This window comes from Hippoglossus stenolepis, chromosome 12 (genome assembly GCF_022539355.2).
Source record: "Hippoglossus stenolepis isolate QCI-W04-F060 chromosome 12, HSTE1.2, whole genome shotgun sequence".
NCBI classification, from domain to species: Eukaryota; Metazoa; Chordata; class Actinopteri; order Pleuronectiformes; family Pleuronectidae; genus Hippoglossus; species Hippoglossus stenolepis.
In genome coordinates, this window is record NC_061494.1 from 4,806,796 (window position 1) to 4,829,899 (window position 23,104).

The window sequence follows — 23,104 nt, forward strand, 5'->3', positions numbered from 1 at the left end:
CTTGATCAAAAAGCACATGTTCTTTTGACAAACAGGGGGATTCCGGGTAATCTGTGACATGTTTTGCAATTTGGATTTCTGCGACTAATTCCGATATCTGTTTCACACATGGAGATATCATACTCAGAGGAGACATGAAACAGCTTTTAGTGGTCTTTGTGCCAAAATACAACATTTGATAATCTGGCACAGGTCACTTTGTAATCTGGGACACTTGTATTAGTCTTTAAAAAGGCCGAAATCACCTTGCTTTATGCATGACAAGCTCAATATTACCAATTCTTTAAAAGCATTCTGAAAAAATGACTAAGAAAATGTATATTATTCATAGAAATGTCATTAGTTCATATTGACTTACAAAGTCCTATTTCTTCATAAAGAACCTTATCTTAAATAAAGTAATTATAATATATATTTAAAACATTCTATTAAAGGTGTATCACATTTTAAACAATCAATTAAAATTCAATCAGCAGCAAGGAATAATAATAACAGATTATTCACTCAATAATTCACCATTCTCTTGGGGCTACTTGGGGAACAAACAGTCCTAACACGTGAGAGACCATCATCATCATCATCGATCAGCCCATTGTCTTCTCCACGTTTGGTGAAACCAGTGGCTGCAGATCCCAGGACAGACTCTTCTGTGCTTTTGACAATATGCTACATCCCTTTAGTGTATCATTGTTTTACTTCAGGAAGTCCCTAAATGCATATTTCCCCATTTAGAGAATTTAAATGACTGTCCCAGATTACCCAAAGCCTGCTGTCCCACATTATCAACCGTATTTAATAAAGTGGGCCAGCTTTAAAAAAAAAAGTCAACACATTAAACACATTTTCAACAACTCAACATATAACAATTAGGAACATTGTCTTATTTATGAAAGATTTATATCCTTAACATTAATCTTGTCAGAATCTTAGGTCATTAACTGTGTCATGCAATTCCAAAGAGGGGCTTCTGATTGGCACTTGCCCCACCCCTTTCTGTGACATCACCCCCATGAAGTTATGTGATTTCAGGCACATGATGTCCATGCAAAAGTCCTGTTGACTCGATTTAGTTAGAACAGAAAATAAACAGACTGGAGCTTACGTGTCCCACATTACCCAATGTCCCAGATTACCCAGATTCACCCTATCACCAGAAGCTGCTCATCTTCTCTTCAGCAAACACCAGACAAGACAGGACAGTCTGTTTGTCTCAGCTTCCCACGAATAAACAAAGGATCTGTAAATTCTAACATTTAATTCACACAAGTGACGACAAGTGTGCAAGTAATCTAGTCGAGCACCCTCCAGCAGCAGTATCTAATTTTGAACACAATGTATTTACTGTAAGCTTGTCACATACCTACAATACATTTGCCTCATCTTAGTATGGCTAATATTTGCATAACAATTTCAAAAATATTTTATGCAAGTCAAATAAATTTCGACAAAATTCAGAGACCATATCTTTTTCAATCCAACACTGCACAATTTTCCTGTGCATGGAATACAATAACCTTCTTCTTGTCCTAACCCATAACCTTAACCCTAACCCTAGAAACAAATGAGACCTCCATGATGACACTAGACATAGTTGATGAGATGGTTGTGGTGCAACGGTTAATCAAAGTTACCCATGTAGGGCTTGGTCCCAGCTAAGGCCGTGGCTCTCTCTTCATTCTTTATTATTGTTGCAATGTTGAAGTCCGTCAAGTGAACATGACCTGAGAAGACGCAAGCACAAAAAAACCGCCATCAAAACAAAATCCATCTGAACTTGATAATTTTGTCATGACTGTCTCTAATCACATGAAGAGGAAACATGTCGATGTGCAATGTAAGTCCTGACATTTCAGTAAACTGGATTAATGTGTCCTCATGGTTTTGTGTAGCAGATAAACATCCCTGACTCCTCTGACCTCGTTCCTGCTGTGATTCATTAGTAGCCTGCAGGGTCATTACTGTTTGTCTTACTTGTCAGGATGGACTCAACCTCACTGCTCTCTGTATACTGTGCATTTTGTTTTGGCATTGTACACTATGAAGAGCATATAACAGCTTAAATTGAGGATGCGCCGGACACAAAGATGCAATCTACGTAGAACCTTATTTAATCTGTTTATCTCACTGAGCCCAGCATCTGTTTTGCACAAAAATCTGATTACAGCAGAGGAAATAAGAAAACATGAAGACACACAGCAAGTCAATAATAAGCACATTCAAACATCATCAGTAACAAAACAATGACCTTTAAGTCCTTTGTAATTCTCTCTACATATATGGTGCAATGTACTAGGAGGCAGTCAGTCCATGTTCAGCATTTACTGGTGGGGTGTAAAGAGGTACGCAGTCCTCAGATCTGCTGTAATGGACAGTAGTTGTCGCAAAGACATTTTTGGTGATTCATAAATGAAACAGTGGAAACTGCATCAAGCTTTTTTAAGGTGGAATATGTGTGAATTGAAGGAAGAGAGAACCATTGGTTGATGAGAATAGAATACAATTTTTCAGAGTCAGAGAACAGACATTTTCAAAGAAATTATTTGTATCATCTGCATATAAATTTATATTTTAGGATGTCAATAATGATGGGCCAAGCACAGAACCTTGAGGTACGCCCATAGTTATGAAACAAGTGGTCGATGTCATGTGAGACCATCAGCACAGATCGCAAGGATTAGATCAGACAAATATGACTGATTGAATATATATGAAATTACTGATAATGAATGTATATGAAATATAAAAAAAGTTCTGACAGAGAGATAGATATGTCCATTAACTCTTCCTATCCAGATAGGCACACACACACACACACACACACACACACACACACACACACACACACACACACACACACACACACACACACACACACACACACACACACACACACACACACACACACACACACAAAGTTAACAGTTTACATCCTTACCTTGCTCATCCAGCAGGATATTGTCTGGCTTGACATCTCTGAAAAAGACAAACACAGACATGCACAGGCATCACAAAAAAATCCCCTTAATAGCCCTGAAAAGAGTATTTGTTTTATACAGTAAATAGGCACAGCAGGTTAACCAAAAATTTGAGTTTAACATTGAAATAGTTTAGGTTTTGTAAATTAAGAAATTTAAACTTCAAAAGCTGTTTATCTGCCTGAGATCAGACTTGGCTGACGACATAAGTTAACAACCCCACAACTGTCATTAAACTTTGATTAAGATTTATTTTGTCTTGGTGTCGAGATGAGTGACACAATATTTTATTTAACGGAGCCCTGCTCACGTCAAACCAGTGAGAGGAGCCTTAACCAAACAGCGCAGACAGAAATCTCTAAACATGAAATAAACAAAAATGCTGTAAGTCGAACATTGGGTTCATGCAGGCGCCTACAGGTCAAAGCAATTTGACACTGGAAAACTGTAATCAGGGTTTTTAAAGCATGAAACCAGTAAAATCTTATATTTTCATAGTGTACTTAGCTGTTATTGTAAGTTTCACTTATTCAATGTGTTCAAATACCAAAATTTACAGTATTTCTGTAATTCTTAGTGAAGTCAAACACAATGACTCAAGCCATTATAGTTTGTGGGAAAGACAGGGATATGATATGGATGTGAAAGTCAGTAGGAGGTGTTTGTAGACTGATGCATGTGTGAATAACATGTTGGAGCAACATGTTGTTGGTCCAATGTGTGTGTGTGTGTGTGTGTGTGTGTGTGTGTGTGTGTGTGTGTGTGTGTGTGTGTGTGTGTGTGTGTGTGTGTGTGTGTGAGAGGGATAGAGGGGGAGAAAATACTAATTCCCTATATTTCAAGCGTTGCCTGAGCACATGAGAACATAACCATCACCAATCCCCCTGGAGGCTCTATCTTTGTCTGCACACACTTTTTACACTGGGCATCAATGCTACACTTACTCAGGTACACACTCACACCCGTGCACACACATCTCGACATTTCCCAGCCCTTCCAAGCCCTCCACAGGCAATTAACGGAGTGCACACAGCTTATTTAATTATGCCGCACGTCACACTGGTGTGGAGAATACACAGAGTCCGCAGAGAGAATCGGCACACCCCATAGACACACGTGTTCGCTGCCGGCCCTCAACGCCAAGCTGATGCTAGTATCGTCTGCCAAAACTCTTGCAGGGAAGGGATGGAGGTGGCGGTGGCGGGGAAGACAGATCCAGCAGCACAGGGCTGGAGGGAAATACATACATGTTCACAGGAGGAATCCTGATTGAACTGCCAGCTACAGCGCCATTCTGTTTGAAGTACAAAATTCACTTAACGTTTAATTCATTTTGGAGCGAGCACGGAAACACTAATCCAACATGAAACAGCATGTAAAGTGAATTCTTATTTTGTCAAGGAAGAAACCTCCTGTGTGAGGTGATCTCACAAGTAAAGCTTTTAACATGTTAAGTGTAGAAGAGATGAGAAGAGATGAGAAGAGAAGAGACGACGAGAAGACACGAAGAGAAGACACGAAGAGAAGAGGAGAGAAGAGAAGAGAAGAAGAGGGACTCCACTTTACTCTTCTCGTAGGACTAATTTTACCTCCTTGGGCATGGTGGCAGCTGACTGTTGCTAGGAGACCAGAGACCCTTCTTCCTTCAGTTGGTGCAACAAAATAATTGTATAGTATTCTCCTGCCAAAAAACTTACGGGGTGGAACTAAATTGTAGAGAAGGGGACGGCCATGGATACCCAGGGATTACATGACACAACTGTATCAAAGGCTGAACAGTTGATGTCAAGGAGTGGATGAAAAAACACTAAAAAGGCTCAGACACAGTTATGATCCGTCACGTTTTTCTAAATGTACGTTATGAACATATTGGAAAAAGAAAAGAGAGACAATAGCAACCTGTTGTGTGGCAAAACAAGGGTAAGTCATTTGTTGAACCTGTTAAATACTATACTGTAGCCTATATTATAGCAAATGAGAATTATTATATACATGAATCTTTATGCAGCACACAAACACTTATATGGATATGGATATTTGTTCTATACTAATGCTAGAATCTTGCTTTTAGTTAAACGAACAGTGTATCATTTTGGAACTTGCACAATAATGTTAATAACAAGAACAATACCATTAATCATCAGTGAGTCTTGATGTCTCAGCATCAACCTGTGGTTGCTAGGCAACCACAATAGGCTCTGAATACACTGCTCCAAAATTGTGAAGAAGTAGTTGTTAGACAATCACTTGTCATTTTTACATCTGCCTTTTTGTTTTAGCTCTGAACAGAGCACGGCTAACTGTGCCTTCCTGTTTTCAGTCTGTATGCTAGGCTAAGTTAACCATCTCCTGGACCCAGCTTTATGTTGAACACACACATGAAGAAGATCAATTTTGTCCTTTAACAAGCTTAACAAAAAAGCATATGTGTTTATTTCCCCAAATGTCTGACTAGTTATTCAATGTTTGAAAGCTAAGCTTATTTATGTAGACCTGATTTATTCAGTACTTTTGTATCTCATGCAGGTAAATCAGAAAATACAGGAATGATTCACATTCCACAGACGCGCAAGTTGGCAGAGCGACAAACACTCTCTCTCTCTCTCTCTCTCTCTCTCTCTCTCTCTCTCTCTCTCTCTCTCTCTCTCTCTCTCTCTCTCTCTCTCTCTCTGTCTCTGTGTGTCTCTGTGTCTCTGTGTCTCTGTTGTTTGAGGGATGAGATGTAGCCCAAAGGAGGTTTTGAACAAGGTTCAAACTGTTTTTTAGCCATCTGGGGCACTAAATCTGCAGTCTGCAGGGATCCGGCTCTTTCACTTAGTGGACTGCACAGACACTTACTGCTGCACTCAGCATATTTGGACAAAAAGCCAGTACACCATGGTTGGAGATGATGGATGGAAACAATTACTGGAACACACATGAGGGCTATGTTTAGATATGTAAAGTAGCATAAATAAAAGCCTTAAGTAAGGCGATAACTTCAGCCTACAACAAGACCAAAGGAGAAACTGAATTCATACAAAAAGACAATTTGCTAGCTTTTGCTTATTTTTTAGATCTTATAAAATATTAATGCAGCATAATTAATAAAGTTAAGATTTCAAAATAGCAGATGACAAAATCATTCTTTCCAATACAGTGGCCATGATTTTATGGATAGAGAAGTAAGCAAAATGCAGAGGGTACAGTTTACAGTCCTGTTTGCATCCCTCTGGAAGAATAAGATTTGTCGACAGGACATGATAAAGGTGGCAATAAAAAGTTAAAAAAAGATATCTTCATAGATAGACACATAAATCATGACTACAGCCGTAAGAACTGCATATAAAGCAAAGTTAGAAAGACATTGTGACTTTGTGGTTCTGATAAAACCAGTGTGCTCGCACAAAGATTACAAAGTTTCCCCCCCTCTGGAAAAGAGAGGAGATAATGCACTTGCTAAAGTTTCTGCACAGAAAAGATATTTGACTTTGCTGAAATGTATTTTGTTGTTTTGAGTTCTAGCCTGAAGAGTTAATCATTGCATTCATATATCACCAATAATGTTGCTGCACGCTGCAGGAGCTGAAGACAAGGAAATAAACCTCTTGAAAATTACAAGTTACAGGCACAACCTTGAGCTGATCTTCACAGTTATTTCAATGCAGGAAAACTTCAGTGGTTGAAGTTGCAAACTGATCTTTGTGTATTCGATGAAACAAAATATAATGCAATAGTACTGTAATGATGCTGATACTGAGTCTCACTCATTTGCTGATTAGAAGGTTGAATTTCTCGCTTTCACTCATGTATTTTGTTGCTTAGACAGATTTGTTTCTTTTTCCCTGTGTATTTTAGCGGAACAGGACCAGGAAGCAATAGTAACCAGTTACACAGTAGAGTGAAAAAGTAAATTCAACTAACACACCCACACCAGGCCTTCTATTCTTGGGGATTTTTGACAGACTTGTTGCACAAATAGACCAGAGGAGAAATCCAAGAGCAGACGTTTCAAGAGGAGAAGAGCTGAAGGTGGAGTGCAAGAAATCTGTCAAAGCAACAAAATATCTGAGTGCGAGCACAAGCTGAGCAATTATAAGCACAAGCAGGGGCTATTTGATTGAGCGCGCAGGGTATTGAGTGATTGCATTACAAAAAGAGTGAAATCAAGTCCTTTTCTTAAACTGAAAGATCAGGCTCTTTAATAACGATAAGAAACTAAACTCCATAATATCATAATCATAACTAGGAAAATAGGAAATCTAGTCAAACAATGGGTTTAAGTTATTTTCATTCAGTATGTAAACAGAGCAACGAATATAATTCTTGGTGGTTATGGTTGATGGTGAAGAATCTTTTGGATTTCAATTTGTGTATTTATTTATGTTGGGTTCAATTACTACATGTATAATGTGACAATGTGTAGCTCGTGTTATACCCTTTTTTCAGCTATGAAATGCAAAAGAAGACACTTATGTTCCTCAGTTGGACAGAAACAGGATTACGAAGGAATGCTAATGTACGCCTTCGCTCTACAATATCATGCAATATCAACTAAATATGCTGGTATTTGTTCATGTTGAGCTTTTTCTGCTGCCTAAAATCAACCAGCGCTGCTTTAATGTTTGCTTTACAAAATGGCTTTCACTAGCTTCTCCATATTTTAGAAATCTAGGCTTTGAATGAGTATTACAATAAAAAAAAAATGGAGGCCACCATAGAGAGGACCTGCTTCCGAGGTAAAAGGGCCCATTCTGGACTAAAGAAAACAACACTTGGTACACACACACACACACACACACACACACACACACACACACACACACACACACACACACACACACACACACACACACACACACACACACACACACACACACACACACACACACACGAGGCGACTGCACAAATCAAGTAGTTAAAAGCAAATAAAAATATGCAAATTATAAGCTGCTGTGGAGTCGTTACCCAATGGATACCATATATTACCCAATGGATACCAGTATATTGAATTGTAAAGTATGTTGCTAAAAGGAAATTTTACGTTAGGTTTGAGGTTGGAGCAAGTGTAAACATGTGCAGATCCAATACTGAATACTTTTTACAGAAACAAACACAGATCACATCTACCACCATAACTCTGTTTTAAATGATACAATAGTGAGGAACCATCATAAATCTGAGGGAGGCATGATAAGCAGAACCCAAGGGCTTAAAAATGGAGGCAGCAGCACATCTGTAGATTACATCTCCATAATCCAAGACTGACACGAAAACTGCCTCAATAACCCACTTGCTCTGCTAATCATTGAAAATCTGGATCTGTTCCTACAGTCACCAGTTTTTTTTTTTTTGCTGCAGTTTACCACCAACACTGTCATTGTGATACTTATATAAAGGGTTCTCATCAAACCAGACACAATAATTATTCTCTGTGATTTCCCTGTTAAATCTATGTTCCCTGTGGTTATATGCAATCCATTGCATTAATGAATTCATATTATTAAATGAGTAAATAAATGTACCTCTGGCCATTAAAAATGACATACATGCCCAAAATTAAGATGTAAGTGCGGCCTATAGGACATATAAAGATAATTGCAAGCATCTTCAGCTAATGCTGTTGTCCGAAATGGCTTGAAGGCAAATGCATTCTTTACACGTTCAAGTAAAAATGACAGAAAAGGAGAAAAGGCTGAATTTGTACCTATGGATGATGTGCTGGCTCTGCAGGTAGTCCAGCGCCAGTGTCATCTCACAGAGGTAGAGTTTGACAGCGTCCTCGCTGAACTGAACGTTCTGCTGCAGGTGGTAGCGCAGGTCTCCTCCCAGCAGGAGGTCCACCACCATGAACATGTCCTCCTCATCCTGAAACGAGTACCTGGGACCAATGGGGGGGACACACACAGCGCTAAGTCACTGTCCAGTGTGGGAAGGAAACACTACACAAAAGTAAGCCAAAAACTGAGCACACAAACAACACATCGTAGTCCAGAGGCAGCTTGTATGCTAATGCATGCAGTGCACACAACACATCACAAGACACACATACATGTCACACATGCACGAACATGGTAGAATGCATAGAGCACAGGAAAACACCATATTCATGCATCTTTCTCTGCCTTGTAAGAAATCTGCAGCCCTGATGCATAATGCATTATTATGTACATTAATGCATACTTGAGTGGTTTTTTTTATGGATCTATATCTGCTGCTGGCGGGCTCTGAACATAAACATTGTATGTAATTGTAATATCATATCTTAATAACATATGTAAAAGGACGCAAGAAGAGAGGAAGTGAATTAAGAATTAAGATTAAAGCTTGAATCTGTGCTCAATGTGAACTGTCAACTGGAGGCTGCTCGTGGTCCGCTAAACATTTTTGTCAATCAGGCTTATAAATCATGCACATCAAATTAAAACACAGCCTCTCAGTGATCTGGGGGGGGAGATTTGTAACACTCAACTCCACAGACGCAGAACAAAACATTAAGCCACACGGGCAAACAAACTGTTTTTGTACAACAGAATCCAATTTTTCATCTAAAAGAAATTAAGGCAGAATAATATCTTAATAGGCCCCCCATGTCAATGTTGCAGCAGAGGAGGGAAACAAACTTAGCCTTGGTGATTTCCTCTATCTAACGTGGTTTAAATGTGGCTGCTACTGAGCCAATTCTTTACTCTCCCATCAAAGCTCTGATGTTGTGGTGGTATTGCTTCTTTTTATAGCTGCAGGTTCTCTCTGTATCCTCACGCTTGGCCCTAAACACTCAGGGGGACATTCTGATTGGTCCTCTTTGGTGCAATTTCCTGCCTCTCTATAAGTGAGAAATGGGGCCTGTGTTCGCTGCAGAGCGAAAAATCAGTCCATGTCATCCACAGATTGGGGGCTCTGCAGCAGAGAATGAAGCCCATTTGCAGAAGTGTTGGGTCTTCTGCTTCTGCTAAAATGCTGCGTAGATTGGTTGATAAACTGACATCGATTTGAATGTGATAGGATGGATGATGGGCAACACATGAAGTAGTTTCCTTATGAGCCTTACCATTTAATTGTTAGAAAAATACTTCAATATTTAGCTTTGTATGTCTATTAAAATAGTTTTAAAAAAGTTTTCATAATATTATATATAATAATTCATAATATTACAAGAATTAAGTTGTAATTTTAGGAGAATTAGGTCATAATCTTAATCTACCTGGTTTGTTGGTTTGGATCCAGAAGGATTGAAACTCTTCTTTATTCTCATGATACAACTTTATTCTCTTAATATTATACGTTTGTTATCGATTACGACTTTACTCTCATAATACTATGACTTTATTCTATTAAAATTGAGTTCCATCTCATTACAACTTAATTCTCTTAAAATTACGACTTTATTCTTGAGATTTCAGAATTGATTTTTATCTTCAACATGGCCTTTATACTCGGACCTACTCCTTACACACCCTGCCTCCACCAAAACAATGCACTCAACAGAAAATGACAGTAGAGCCACCTCCATCAGACATAGTGAAGCAACCTGGCCTGACCCTTCACAGCTCAGGCACAACACTGAAACACATGGTGGCCTCAGCAGATGGCCGGCCCCAGGTTGTTGTTTGCTGTTGGCAGGGAATCCTCGCTGTCACCTTTTTATCACCTCATTGTCACAGTCTGATTCCTGGTACCCAGTTGACGGATGAGCTTCCTCTGAGGCCACACTCGCTATCTCAGCGTTCCACAGGACACACTTCCCAATCCAACACCAAAATATCTGGGCTCCTAAAAGGGGAGGACTGTCACTGCCTCCCCCCCACCTCTACTGAGGTGACAAGGAGGTGTCAGATACGGGCCGACAACTGGAGCATATGAAAGCTCCAGTGCTGACAAGACTTGTCACCTTTAAGACTCGCGCTAAGGATGGGACGTAAGGAATGCAAACAATTTTACTCTCCCCTTATTTTAGAGCACTTTGCTCTGAATAAACACAATGTGAAGTCCACAAATTTGACAGTCCTTAAAAAAACCAAGTGAAGGTGTGTTCTTTTGGGAGTGGGAAAGGAAATGAAAAGCGACACGTATTAAGCCCTATTCAGCATGAACTCCGAAATTCTACGGTCAGACGAGTTCACAACAATAGAAAAATCATCAGAGCGTTCAGTTGAGAGGAGGCGCAGCATGCAGGAGGTGTTTCTGTTTACATCGACACGGGCATCGGCCCATATCTCTAAAGGCTATTTGAATCTCATTTTTGTTTTGCATCTGTTATGAAAACATAACAGATGACTGTCTGACTTGGTTTACCCCTGGGTCTCCTTGAAGGACAGCATTTCCAGAATACTTTATATAACAAAGGATGTATTTATGTAGAAGTTTTTACATTTGAGCTCTGTCTGGATGTCTAAACTCCTCGTCAACTAAGGGTAAATGCACATTGAGACAGAATAAAACAGCAATGTTTTGCAACACGCTGAAAGAAGCTTTAGTGCTAGAGTGGGTGAATTTCTTTCTGTGAGTTTCTCAAAGCCTTGCACATTGCACACTGCTACTTCATCTATTGTTGACATTTAAAAAATATTGATTATTGCAACTAGAGTTTACAACACTGGGACACTGGAATGGGTCTAAATAATGTTTTACCACGAGTCTTGTTTAATGTGCCCACTGCTTCACCTCATACAATTTATTGTGTCGCTCTTTATAATGAGCACAGAGGAGTCTCGGGTCAGACCCTCAAGTCTGAACGAGTGCCTGGCAGTAGTCTGGAGGCCTGGGGAGGGCTGTTACTGTCCAAAACCAGGAGGAGGCCATGTGGAAAGGCCAGGACAGGACAAGGCTGCGACAGTCACAGTGAGGTTAGCCGGCTGGAAGGAGTACAAGGAACAGGCTGAAATAATCAGGCCACAATGACAAATGAGCCCGGGGAGGCAGGGAGGAGAGAGGAAAATAAAGGGACAGCAGAAGAGGAGAACAGTTTTGAGGAAAAAAGCGAGAGAGAGAAACATGAGCTTATGATTCTGTTGGCTCGAGTTGCCCTGCAAAGTTTCAGTGGCCTACATAAAGTTGATGATCGAGATGGGCTGGCTGGAGCTGGCTGCATGACTCAATCACGAGACACTTGAATGCTCCGCTGAGGCTTCCTGCAACAATGGCGTGAGTGAACGCTGCCTCTCCTGTCAGCCGCCTCCAAACAGTCGCCTTAAGACACAGCACCTCCACTGGCCTCATTTCACAAAAAGAACTTTGAAAAACATGTCCTACAAAAAGTTATTCTTTAAAAAGTAGTGAACGGTACAGTTTCACTAAAAGTCCTTCAAGACTGCAAGTCCAGGGGAAAATAATCTGTGGTTGCTCAATGCTGTATTAGAGAAACAGACTCCTGTGCCTTTTAGGACGGATCCCATATTTCGCCTTTTATGAGGATGATTTAAAGCTAAGCCCCCTCATAGGGCTTGTTATAACTGCTGACTCGGGGTGTAGAGGCTAATTTGCTCCACAGTCTCCAAAGGCCTTGTTCCATCCCGCCTGAAATCAATATTCCTAATGGAGGCTGAACAGGACACGGCACATCCATCCTGATGAAAGGATGGACTGGAAGAGGGCCGCATCACACGACGCTTCCTCAGATGACTCACCCGTTTTGGCTTAAAATCCTTTAAGATGAGACCGTTTTTAAAGCTTCAACTCTATGATGACAGTTGCTCTGACAATCCCGGCTACCCTCGCCACTGTGTTTTCCACAGCACAGGGGTTGTGTCCATTTGGTCATGATTCACTGCCATGTGTCTGAGCCCTTAGGGAGAGCGGGTGGTTGTGTTGGAGAGTGATTTGTTGTGATGTAACACTTAAGGCAAAATCTTGCTTTTACTATGATGTACTATACCCCATAAACCAGGGGATCAAATTCAATGCTTCGACACTAATGCTGGTTACTCGCTGCCTCTGGATGGCGAGAGGTGACCCCAGCCCTTAGCTATTTTCAAAAATATGTGAGGGAAAGAGGCAGTCAGCGTCTTCTCATGTCACAAATCCTTACAAGGATTTGTGTGCATTTGCCGTGTGCAGCAAATGATAGTTCATTTTTCCTCCTCCAAGGTAATCCATTCAGTGTACCCTGGACTCCTACACATCATATCCATGCAGCAAGGGAATGGTCGCAGCAATTACCGTGGGCTGAAAACTTGACATCCGCCCGGCTTAAAGCTGCCTTTACCCGGCTGATGGGATTCGGTGTGGGCTTTCACAAGGTTGCTTCCTAATGAACTTCCTCTGAAGCTGCAGAACAGCACAACTCAGGATTTCTCAGTGAACGCAGAACTGCTTTCTGCTTCGAGACAGAACGTATTTGTGTTGTTGTGTGTGTGTGTGTGTGTGCAGGTAAAAGGTGAAGGAAAACCTATCTGCACATTTCTTTTCAACAAATCAAGGCCGAATACTTCCTTTGTGCTGTCTTGCACGCCCCTCCTCTCCAACTGGATTCCCTCCCCCTCCTCTTGATGTTTGCAGGAATCATTACTTCCTCTGACAGCTATTTGGTGTGTTTTCCTGTGCGCTCTCTGACTGTGTCTCTTCGGCTCCCTCCTGGCACTGTATCAATAAAACACTCCTATGAAGCCCTATCAAAGCTGGCATTTCTTGTGAGTTGCAATTTTTGTGTGTTTGTTTTTGAGAATAGGCAATTCCCACAAAACCCAGCTGGTCTATTGCACATCATTAATAACGCCTGAATGCCGCGCTCCAGATCGGTCTGATTGAAAAAGTCTATGGATACTGTCTGATCTACAGGGACTTGGTTAAACAGCATAACCACGCGGCTAACCAATTAGGTAACGAGTTGTTATACAGTAAGAAAGAAGATGGAGAGATGAAGCAGAATTCTCATCTGTCCTGTCTCATTACCTGCCCCGGCTGAGAATCCGTCTCCAGCAGCAGCTAAATGAAGCAGACAGTTTCTGCGATGTATACAGGTGCAACACATAACAATGCTGTCACGCACAGATGCTCGCAGAGTGTCGGCATAAACTGGGGCAGAAATAAGAAACACACCATAGACTCGAGCTATAATCTATTTCCTTCATCTCTCACTGTGTTCTCCTCTTTCCAGTTTGAGGAGAAAACTAATCTAAACTTTCCCTGAATCATATCTCTTTGTGCACGGTGGAAGCTCCCCACGACACGGGGGGACTTTGGTCCCTGCAGATGATTTTTAAGAGGAGTTAAAGTACTTTCCGTCAGTACCAGAAAGTAGGATTCTGGAGCAAAATCCAAAAACACTTATTTATCATTACTCTTTCTGGTGGCTTTACATCAGGACAAGATAGTAACATTTAGAAACAGCTGCATCCAGACGCTAGTACACAGCTGGTTTATGTGCTGTCTCTCGCTCTGTGACACTTTCTGATGGTAACGGCTCGTTGAGAACGCACCATATGATGCTTCATATGTTATGCAGATTTGACAGCCTCCCTGTGCTTTTCAATTGGGCCAGTCAGATACAAGCAGGAAAGGTGCAAGGGAAATGAAGGAAAAGGACATTATTGGTGAGAAAAGTCGTCTAAGGGCCCAATTTTTCACTTCTACAGTACATATACTGGGCGGCTGTGGCTCAGGAGGTAGAGATGGTCGTCCACTAACCAGAAGGTCTGTTGTTCGATCCCCTGCTCCTCCAGTCTGCATTCTGAAGTGTCCTTGGGCAAGATCCTGTCCCTGACAGCTGTGCCAACAGCACATGAATGGTGGGTGAATGGGTAAATGTGTGAATGTGACTTTAAAGCGTTTTGAGTGTTTGATAAGACTCGAAGAACAGCTTGATATAAATACTGATCTAAAGAAATTTTCGACAGTTTTCCTTCTTTAAAGAGTTGGTTTATCTTAAATATCAAAAGAATAAATTCAATCTAGCTGCACCAAATTACACTTACTAGTAGATGCAGTCCCCTAAATATGCCAGATGTTTTCATCAGTATCTCTGTATTATTCCCTAAATTCACGAAAATGTTAAATAACAATATTAAAGATCCGCCCACTGATCTAGATTGGCACCCAAATTCAATGGGCTCTTCCCTGAACCCAAACCACAACCTTCAACTAAGCTTTGTGTCAATCCGTCCAGTAGTTTTTGCATACCCCTACTAACAAACAGGCAGAACAAATGCATATGAAAACATAACCTCCCCGGCTGAGGTAATTAGATCCTTTGTATGAGGCAGGTAGATATTTCCTTCCTTGGCAAATAAAACAAACCTCTCTGTATGCTTGGATATCAATAGAAGCTTTGTAATTAGTGTGAACTGCCCCTTTAATGTTTATGGAATTTTCTATCCTCATTATTATTCTGCTACATGTAGATGAGCCTTAGAATTATACATACGCCAGGTAATATACCGTTACACATATGGGCTTGAATAATGGTCCTATCCAAGTGCATATGGATTATCCATATTAAAACTAATTGCTGAGAATTGGACAGACGAGGGAAAGTTGTTCATGTTTCAAACGTGATCCCACTGAGACGGACAGGCCCTCTTCGGAGCATCTCTGTGAAGCTGACGTAGAATGTGTGAAACTACTAATTCCAACATGGATGCCACAAAACAGTTTACCATCTTATCTCTAATTGGCATTTGAAATAGTGCAGGATGCAGAGTCAGAGAGAGAGAGAGAGCAGCATAGCAGTAGGAAAACTAGAACACAGAAAAGCTTTGGCAGCCATACACTCCTGCAGGGAATTATTCTATAAAAAATACACAGGCCAGCTACTGTACGCTCATTAAAATACCCTCAGTTTGTTCTAGAGTGGCTTCTCTGGCAGGAGGAAAAAAAAAAACTTGTAGATTCAACTTAAATCATTGACAACTTGAAGAGGGAACGAGCCCAGGACATGACTTTGTCTGGAATCATCTACTCACTTTCTTCACATAATCGATCTATGGCGGAATGGCTGAATAGCTAAATATTCTGGGAGCGATCGCTTAGAGACGTTAGGCACGTGCACTATCATTCTACCAATTACAGAGGAGTAAAGTGCTTTGTGTAATATGCCGTGAATGCCGTGCCAGGTCCCCAATTACATTTAGAAATGTGTCCCACTCGGAGATGAGCGTTGAATAATGAAAGCAGCCTCCATTCACCCACATATCAGACTCAAGGGAAGAGTAAGGTCATTTCAAACCACAGTAATTATCAAATGTGTGCTTCATGGGCTCAGAGTCAAAATTAATATCCCAAAAATATCTCTCCTGTGTAAATACTTTCTTAAACTAATAGCTGTTGGTTTCTGGAGGAAGATTTGTTTCAAACCTTAATGAAAGTAACACTTTCTTCCCACAAAGTGAACAAATGCAGAATATGAAGTTCATGCAACACTGGGGACGTTATATCTAAAGAGCACATCTATTTTAGGGGCTGCGGCAGTTCTTAGAGTGCATGCACTTCTCTATTAAGGATTGCGTCGGGTAAATACACAAGACGAACAGACGAGGCAAAGCGGATGAGCGACACAGGCAGAGCCGAGCACATTTAAAGTGTAAAAACGTGGAATAGTCACCAGAGATTTACTAAAAAAACATGTTCAATTTCCTGTAGGATCTCAAGCTCTCTAAAGACGTTTCGGACCTCATCTCTCTCTATGCACTGCTGCTTGTTCATGTACTTCATGGCGTACATCTTCTCCGTGTCCCTCTTTTGCACAATGCATACCTGCAGCAGGAAAGAGAAGAACAGAGAGGAAGAAACACATTTAAGCATATTGGTATGAGACAAACATGCATTCAGACAGTTTGTTTGCAAAATCTGAATGTGAATTTATAAAAATACGTGTTTTTTAAAACAACACATGTACACATGGCCCCTTTCAGACCTGGTATTAACATCTGTCCTAACAGAGCTGATCACAGTGTTAAGTTTGTCTTTTCACACCACAAATAATCAGATGTATCTTTGGACAAATGTTTGTGTTTGTATGTCAGTGTGTGTGTGTGCGCAGGACACATATGAGTCACACAGTGAAAAGAATGTGGTCACATGCGTCTGAGTGATCGGATCTCAGGACCCATTCAGGATGCATTTAGGTGCATTCAGACCTGAACTTAGGCCCCGTACACACTTGGTATTAACATCTGTCCTCAGAGATCCGATCACACCTGGCATTAAAACGCGTCCTGAATGTGTCAGAGCTGACCACTCAGTACGGATGATTCCAATGATTCTGAACTTTGAGGAGGGAAAAAGAAACACATCAATGCTAAAGTATCTAGGCCACAGCTCCTCAAATGTGGCTGGCCGCCATGCAAATACTGTTATCAAAATAGCACAGACAATCTTTCAGCTGTTGAGGAATGTGATTGTAGTGCTAGAGGTGACCTACACCGAAGCACGATGAGCTGCCACGCTGAGCAGCTCTAATGAACTTCATTTCCGAACAGAAGTTTGTGGCAGAGACCACTTCCCAACAAATTACCTCATTACTTATTCATCACAAGTTTGGTGGTTTTGTCAGGAAGTGACTGCAAAGATCAGAGGCGGGATGGGACTCCAGAGGTCAGAGTCATCACAGTAACATTAGTATCCGACCACAGTCAATTCTTAAAGTTGTTCGTCTGTCCTCACTCAGTCATTTTCTTTCTTTAAGTGTGTTATCTTTGGAGTAAATACTTGTGCATTTTTAATCATGATAACATGGTATGGCATGTGTTTTGACTCATCATCCAACACACATATGGCATATGGGATTGTTTAATGGCCAATATGGAGAGGAAGAACAATGTAACAAACAACTCAGCAGTCAGTGAGTATTACTCTGGTAAGCTAGATTCCAAATGAAGACAGTGGATGTCTTTGTCTTGTATGTGTTTTTCTGGGATTTCAAAAAAGCATGTGTGCAAGACAAAAACGTCCATCACTGTGGCAGCAGTGCAGCAAGAAACATTGCTCCGCATCCATGTAATGCACTTAGTGGGGGTCGAGGTGGAATCTGATTACCGACCACCTGCATGTAAGTGCAGTCTCTGATTTTCCTCCTTAACTTGATTTCTCCCTGTACTCTGGCTTCTTGTGTGCACGTAAACACAGTGAATGTGAATCCCTCACAGAAGGAGAGGCAACTCTCACCATCATGCAAAGTACATCAGGAACAAAATGTGGCCCATGAAAGTGTCCAACTTCACTACCAGCCCCCTGCGAGGTATATTTCAGTTGTAGACAGAAGACCTAAGCAGGAGAGAGTTGTCTACCAAGAGATAGGTCTCCTCATAGTCTGAGCTAGACCAATGGCTGCTTTACACCACATTCCGGCCCTGATGCACCACAAAAAAAACAACTCACTGAGTCATTTGCTCATTTGTTCAGTCTTTAAGTATCATAAAAGAGAAAACAAACACCAACTTGATTGAAGGCATATGGTGTTTGTGCAGCCGTGCATCATAGAATCTATTTGCTGATACCATCTGAAAACGACTTCACTGGAAATGAATTTGTTTTCTATATTCAATTCACTTCTACATAACTTTTTTCAGGTTGTTGACAGATGTTAAAATGGACATTTTCAAGTGAAACACTATTTATTTACCTGTACTGATACACACAGAGACAGCAGTCGGAAGCACCGGGACATTTCCCAGTGGCCTGAGGATTCTAACAGTGACCTTGATGCAAGCAGCATTGAGTTGAAGGACCTCTCAGAATCCACTTACAGTTTTGTTTTTTTCACCATCCATTAAATATAGTCAAATGCACATTGAGTCTGATGCGTTTTATTATTCTATTTGTACCGAAAATTCACATTAGGAGATAAGATGGAGTTGAGCAATGAGGATGATTTTGTTGTCCTCTCACTTCTTGAAAAAAGAAAACACTGGGTCCATCCAAACCTGAGAGGCCGTCAGGAACAAAGAGAGTTTCATTTTCTAATCAAGGAGCTGTGAAATTATCCCGATTGCTTCCAAGTCTATTTCAGGATGTCAGATGTCCAGTTTGATACGCTGGAGCAACACTGGGCCCACATATTAAATAGAAGAAAACTGATTTCTGTGATGAAATTGATCCAAAACGCTCCAACAGCAAAACAAACCTGTTCTAAAAACTTAAATGACAGAGGAAAGTTTCAGAGTCGGTGTGTAAACAATATATATTGTTATTATACAAAATATAATAATAAACCCTAAAACCCTAACCCCTATAAGCCACATTTTTCCTTTGTCTTGGGCCTGTTACATCCACAAATGGCGTTCTGGTGGTTTGCGTGAACGGGAGTGATCTGCAATGGAGCCAAAATCTCAGCCTGAATATTTGTTAAGTCCGCCCCTGTACTCATGGTTTCCCCTCAAGCACAGATCTCATGGGTGCCAGGTCTGACTTGGCCGTCTCTCCACTTTCCTCCATCTGGAGCCCCTCCAAGCTCAGACTTCCCTGACTTCTGTCACTTTCATTAGCTCATCGCAGCTAAATACATCAAACCTGTTCCTCCTCCTGCATCAAGTGTCAGATTAAACGGACTAACAGAGGGTCTACGAGTCGGCTAAATTGACTTCTCCTTCTTTTTATCAATTAATGATATTGAATATCAGCAGAACATTTTCACTTTTACCAGTTTATATGTAGAAAACCTGCCACTGGACTTCCAAGTCTCCTTATCAGTTTATCCAAACCACATACGTCCTTCTTAAAAATGTGTTCCCGCCCTCAGCCTGATAACACACAGCTCCAGGCCCTCCCTTGTTCCATCTCCCTCGTTGGGCTGAATTCAGACCCAGTTTCTCTTTGCTCTCAGCCAGGTCAGTCTGTGCCATCTGCACTGTGCTTGAAGGTACACTAAATAAACTCATTTTATTCCTGCTAACAAGAATTACACCTTCATCCATCTTTCACAATTAAGACAGATACTGCTCTTTTCCACAGGCACAAAAAACAATTAATGAAAATTAGTGTTGGTTGATTTTTAGAGGCTCCACTGACAAGGAAAGCAATGAGATGCATGGGGAAACCATGCTAAAGGTTGTAAGGCTCCTCCACACAGAAACCTGGAGACTTGTATACACTACATAGCTGTTTTCAGCAATGAACTCCGGAAGATTTCCAGACAATGAGGTCTGGAGTTTACCTTTGAATGTAGTAGAACATCCTTCTATCAGACCGTTCATTATGATAGAACATTTTCCGCAGTGTTGAGGCGAGGGGTGGCACAGCCTGCAGGAGGCAGGAAGTAACATATGTGGAGGTCATATGTCTTTGTTTGCAGCACATCAACACCAGCATCTGCCCTAATCACCAAAAGCTCTTAAATCTCATTGTCTTGACATGTCTTGTTGACAGATTCTTCGACGTACTCTATTTCAACCTAAGATATTCTATTCTCTGAGGTATTTGGATTTTTTTTTCACTTACTCTGACATGAGCTAATTCGGACATTATCCAGAGTTGTTACCAAGGGACTGGTAGGACAAAATTCCAGAAAATGTCCGGAGCACCAGGCTACATCCATAATACTATGTTTTCATTTGAAAAATGCATTTTAGCTTCCTATCAGTTTCACGCACTCCTGAAAACTCATATCAAGGAAGGAATGCAAGTACCGGTGTAGACAGGAATTGCTTGAACTACAGCTCGTCTCCTACCCATGTCAGCTTTTGTATCATTGTAAAATGCAGAATTTAACGGCACAACAGATGTTAGCAAATACAACATGGTCAACACTTATAATTGAGTATACACACTACATACAAAAGAACCAAGCAGTTATGAGTGTCTATGTCATTGCTTCCAAACATTTGTTTCTGCCCATTCAGACTGAAATGCAGTAAATCGGAGTTTTCAAATTAAAACTGGGACAGCAGCGTTTTCCAAATCTCTGTTTTACCGTCTCTAAAACTTCTGAGTGGTGTTGATTCCAGGTTGATATCCATAGCAGAGTTGATGCATTTTCATATGAAAACATAGTGGTATGGATGTAGCCTCTGACTCAGAAATGTGTTTATCTGGAGTTAAGTGCATGTCTGAAAGCAGCTCATGTAACATCTAAACACTACATCCAGTGCAAGTGAGAAATAGGCATAAAGCGTATGGGAACTAACTTAAGGTAGAAGTTCCTGTGTGAGGCCCATGAGTGATGGAAATCACAATCCAATCTGGACAACTGTAAACTATATCTGTGCTCATAGTCCAGCGCTCAGTGGACATAACATTTATTTTCTATTATTGATACAGAACACACTTTTCCGAGAGACGTGATCTGTTAAGCTGAAAGCACCATCGAGTAGAGTGTTTTAAAAAATAGTCCCTGCTCACAACTCCATTACTACGTGAGCGTAATGCAACCTAAAAAAGAGAGAAATGTTCAATGTGTTGCATTATTTATTTTGAGTAAGCTTCAGGCCCTCACATACTGGGACGAATGACATGAAATAAACCTAATATATAATGTTACGCTACAGAAACTGTTGATAGTAATAATGTAAAGCATATGCATGTATGCATGGTCTTAGTATTCATCAGGCTTCTTATCCTTTGAATTTTTCATCTGGCTTCATTCAGATGCAGGGATGTGCACAGTACGGTGGCTACTACTTTTCAATCTGCCGACCCCTTTGCCCTTTTTAGGTTGGTGCAACTCTATGGACCAAATGGAAATAATCACTACCAGTCGTATCGTTGTTCGTGCTGCTGCTGCTTCTTAAAATCACTGTTGTGAGAGAGCCTGCCAGGATCCAGAGGTAGAAATTGGTCAACAAACGAGGTTCTGAGACAAGTTGTCTTTGTAAGATTATTTGTAAAAAGCTTTCTGCAGAAAGGATCACACAGGCAAGGTGGAGGTTGCAAGTGAGATGAAAACTGAAGTGTCTGTGTGGGTTACCTCCTGACCCAACAACACGCAGGGGGGGGTGAATGTATTGTTCTGTGTCTGGAACATATCGTCTGTAGAGGTGTGACTTATAGGCTGCATCCTAAATGTGTTGGAGAGGAAATAGTATCATGTATGGTGAGGGTGTTGTGTCAGTCAGCGGAGTTCTTCGAACAAAGGACAAACACAGTTAAACCACAGTAGAGGAAAAGGTCACTATAGAATTCAGGTGACCTCAGGATCAACTTCTGCAAGACATGAATAGACAATGGGCTCACATGCTGGACAGTGGGTGCACCATCAAATTTATGTCGAGCTGTACCCTAGATGGAAATGTCTGCTGTAAGCATAAACTAAGAAGTACATTTACATTACAATCCAACTCAACAAGTCGTCTTCTCTGCTGTCAGCGTTAATATCGTTTGAAGATTAAGCTGAGAGAGGGCCTCCGCACCTTTCTTCTTCTTCTTTGTTTGTAAATTAGTCTTTATGTGGAGGTTTGTGATTGATCGACATGTGCATCTGAAACTGACAGTCAATGATTGACAGGGCTTCAGCCAATGAAAATCTAAGAGTTTTGAGTAATTTATGTTTTACATTGAGCTCGCGTTTGCAAGACTGATTTTTGAATTGATTGATCGTGGAGCATTCGATACCTTGGAGTTGAAAGCTTGTTGTTTAGCATGTAGGTAAAAGACTAACTGGTCAATGTGGTCATTAAGGAGTTACTTAAAACATGCACATTAAAATGTACCATTCTGATATTGAAATCAGATAAAAGTCCGATAATAAAGTAGTTAAAAGCTGGTATGAATCTGGCCAATCTTTTCTATTCAATTTGATGTTATTCTACTTTTTGGTCTATGTGCTCATACAAGTTTCTGCCATGCATCTTCCATGTGCCATTAGACTCCCACACTATGCTAGAAGCAGAACTTTAAATGTTACCACTCAAATTGGAATTCCTTTAAACTTTGAATATTGATTTTAAACAAAGTTGCTGGTGCATAATTAGACACAAAGTACCGAAGGGTAGTGTAGTGGAGAGTCACTGAAATATCCAGAGAGGCAATTTGCTTTGCAGAAAATTGTCCAACATAAGACATACAATAAATCATGCACAGATCCATCATACCTTTTGCTGTCAACTTGAATCATTATAGGCATTGTTATGATTTATTTATTTAAAAATCTGTATCTGTTGGTACTACCTTCAACAAGACATCTATCCAGATAGGAGTTTCCAAAAGACTCAACATTTAATGGATGCAGGTGCGTGAGTCATGCTGCACTTCTAGAGAGTCGAGGTTTCATCGCAGTGGACGCA

General features: G+C 40.7%; 1 protein-coding gene across 1 annotated transcript in view; it reads right to left on the reverse strand.

Annotated features, from left to right (window-relative positions):
- LOC118119074 (serine/threonine-protein kinase 32C) overlaps positions 1–23,104 on the reverse strand; it is an 88,632-nt gene that overhangs the window by 14,051 nt on the left and 51,477 nt on the right. The window contains exons 3-6 of the mRNA XM_035172756.2: positions 16,492–16,643; positions 8,662–8,835; positions 2,936–2,973; positions 1,632–1,721 (exon numbers count right to left, since the gene is read on the reverse strand). Of these exons, the coding sequence (XP_035028647.1) occupies positions 1,632–1,721; positions 2,936–2,973; positions 8,662–8,835; positions 16,492–16,643 (454 nt within the window). The remainder of the gene's footprint in view (positions 1–1,631; positions 1,722–2,935; positions 2,974–8,661; positions 8,836–16,491; positions 16,644–23,104) is intronic.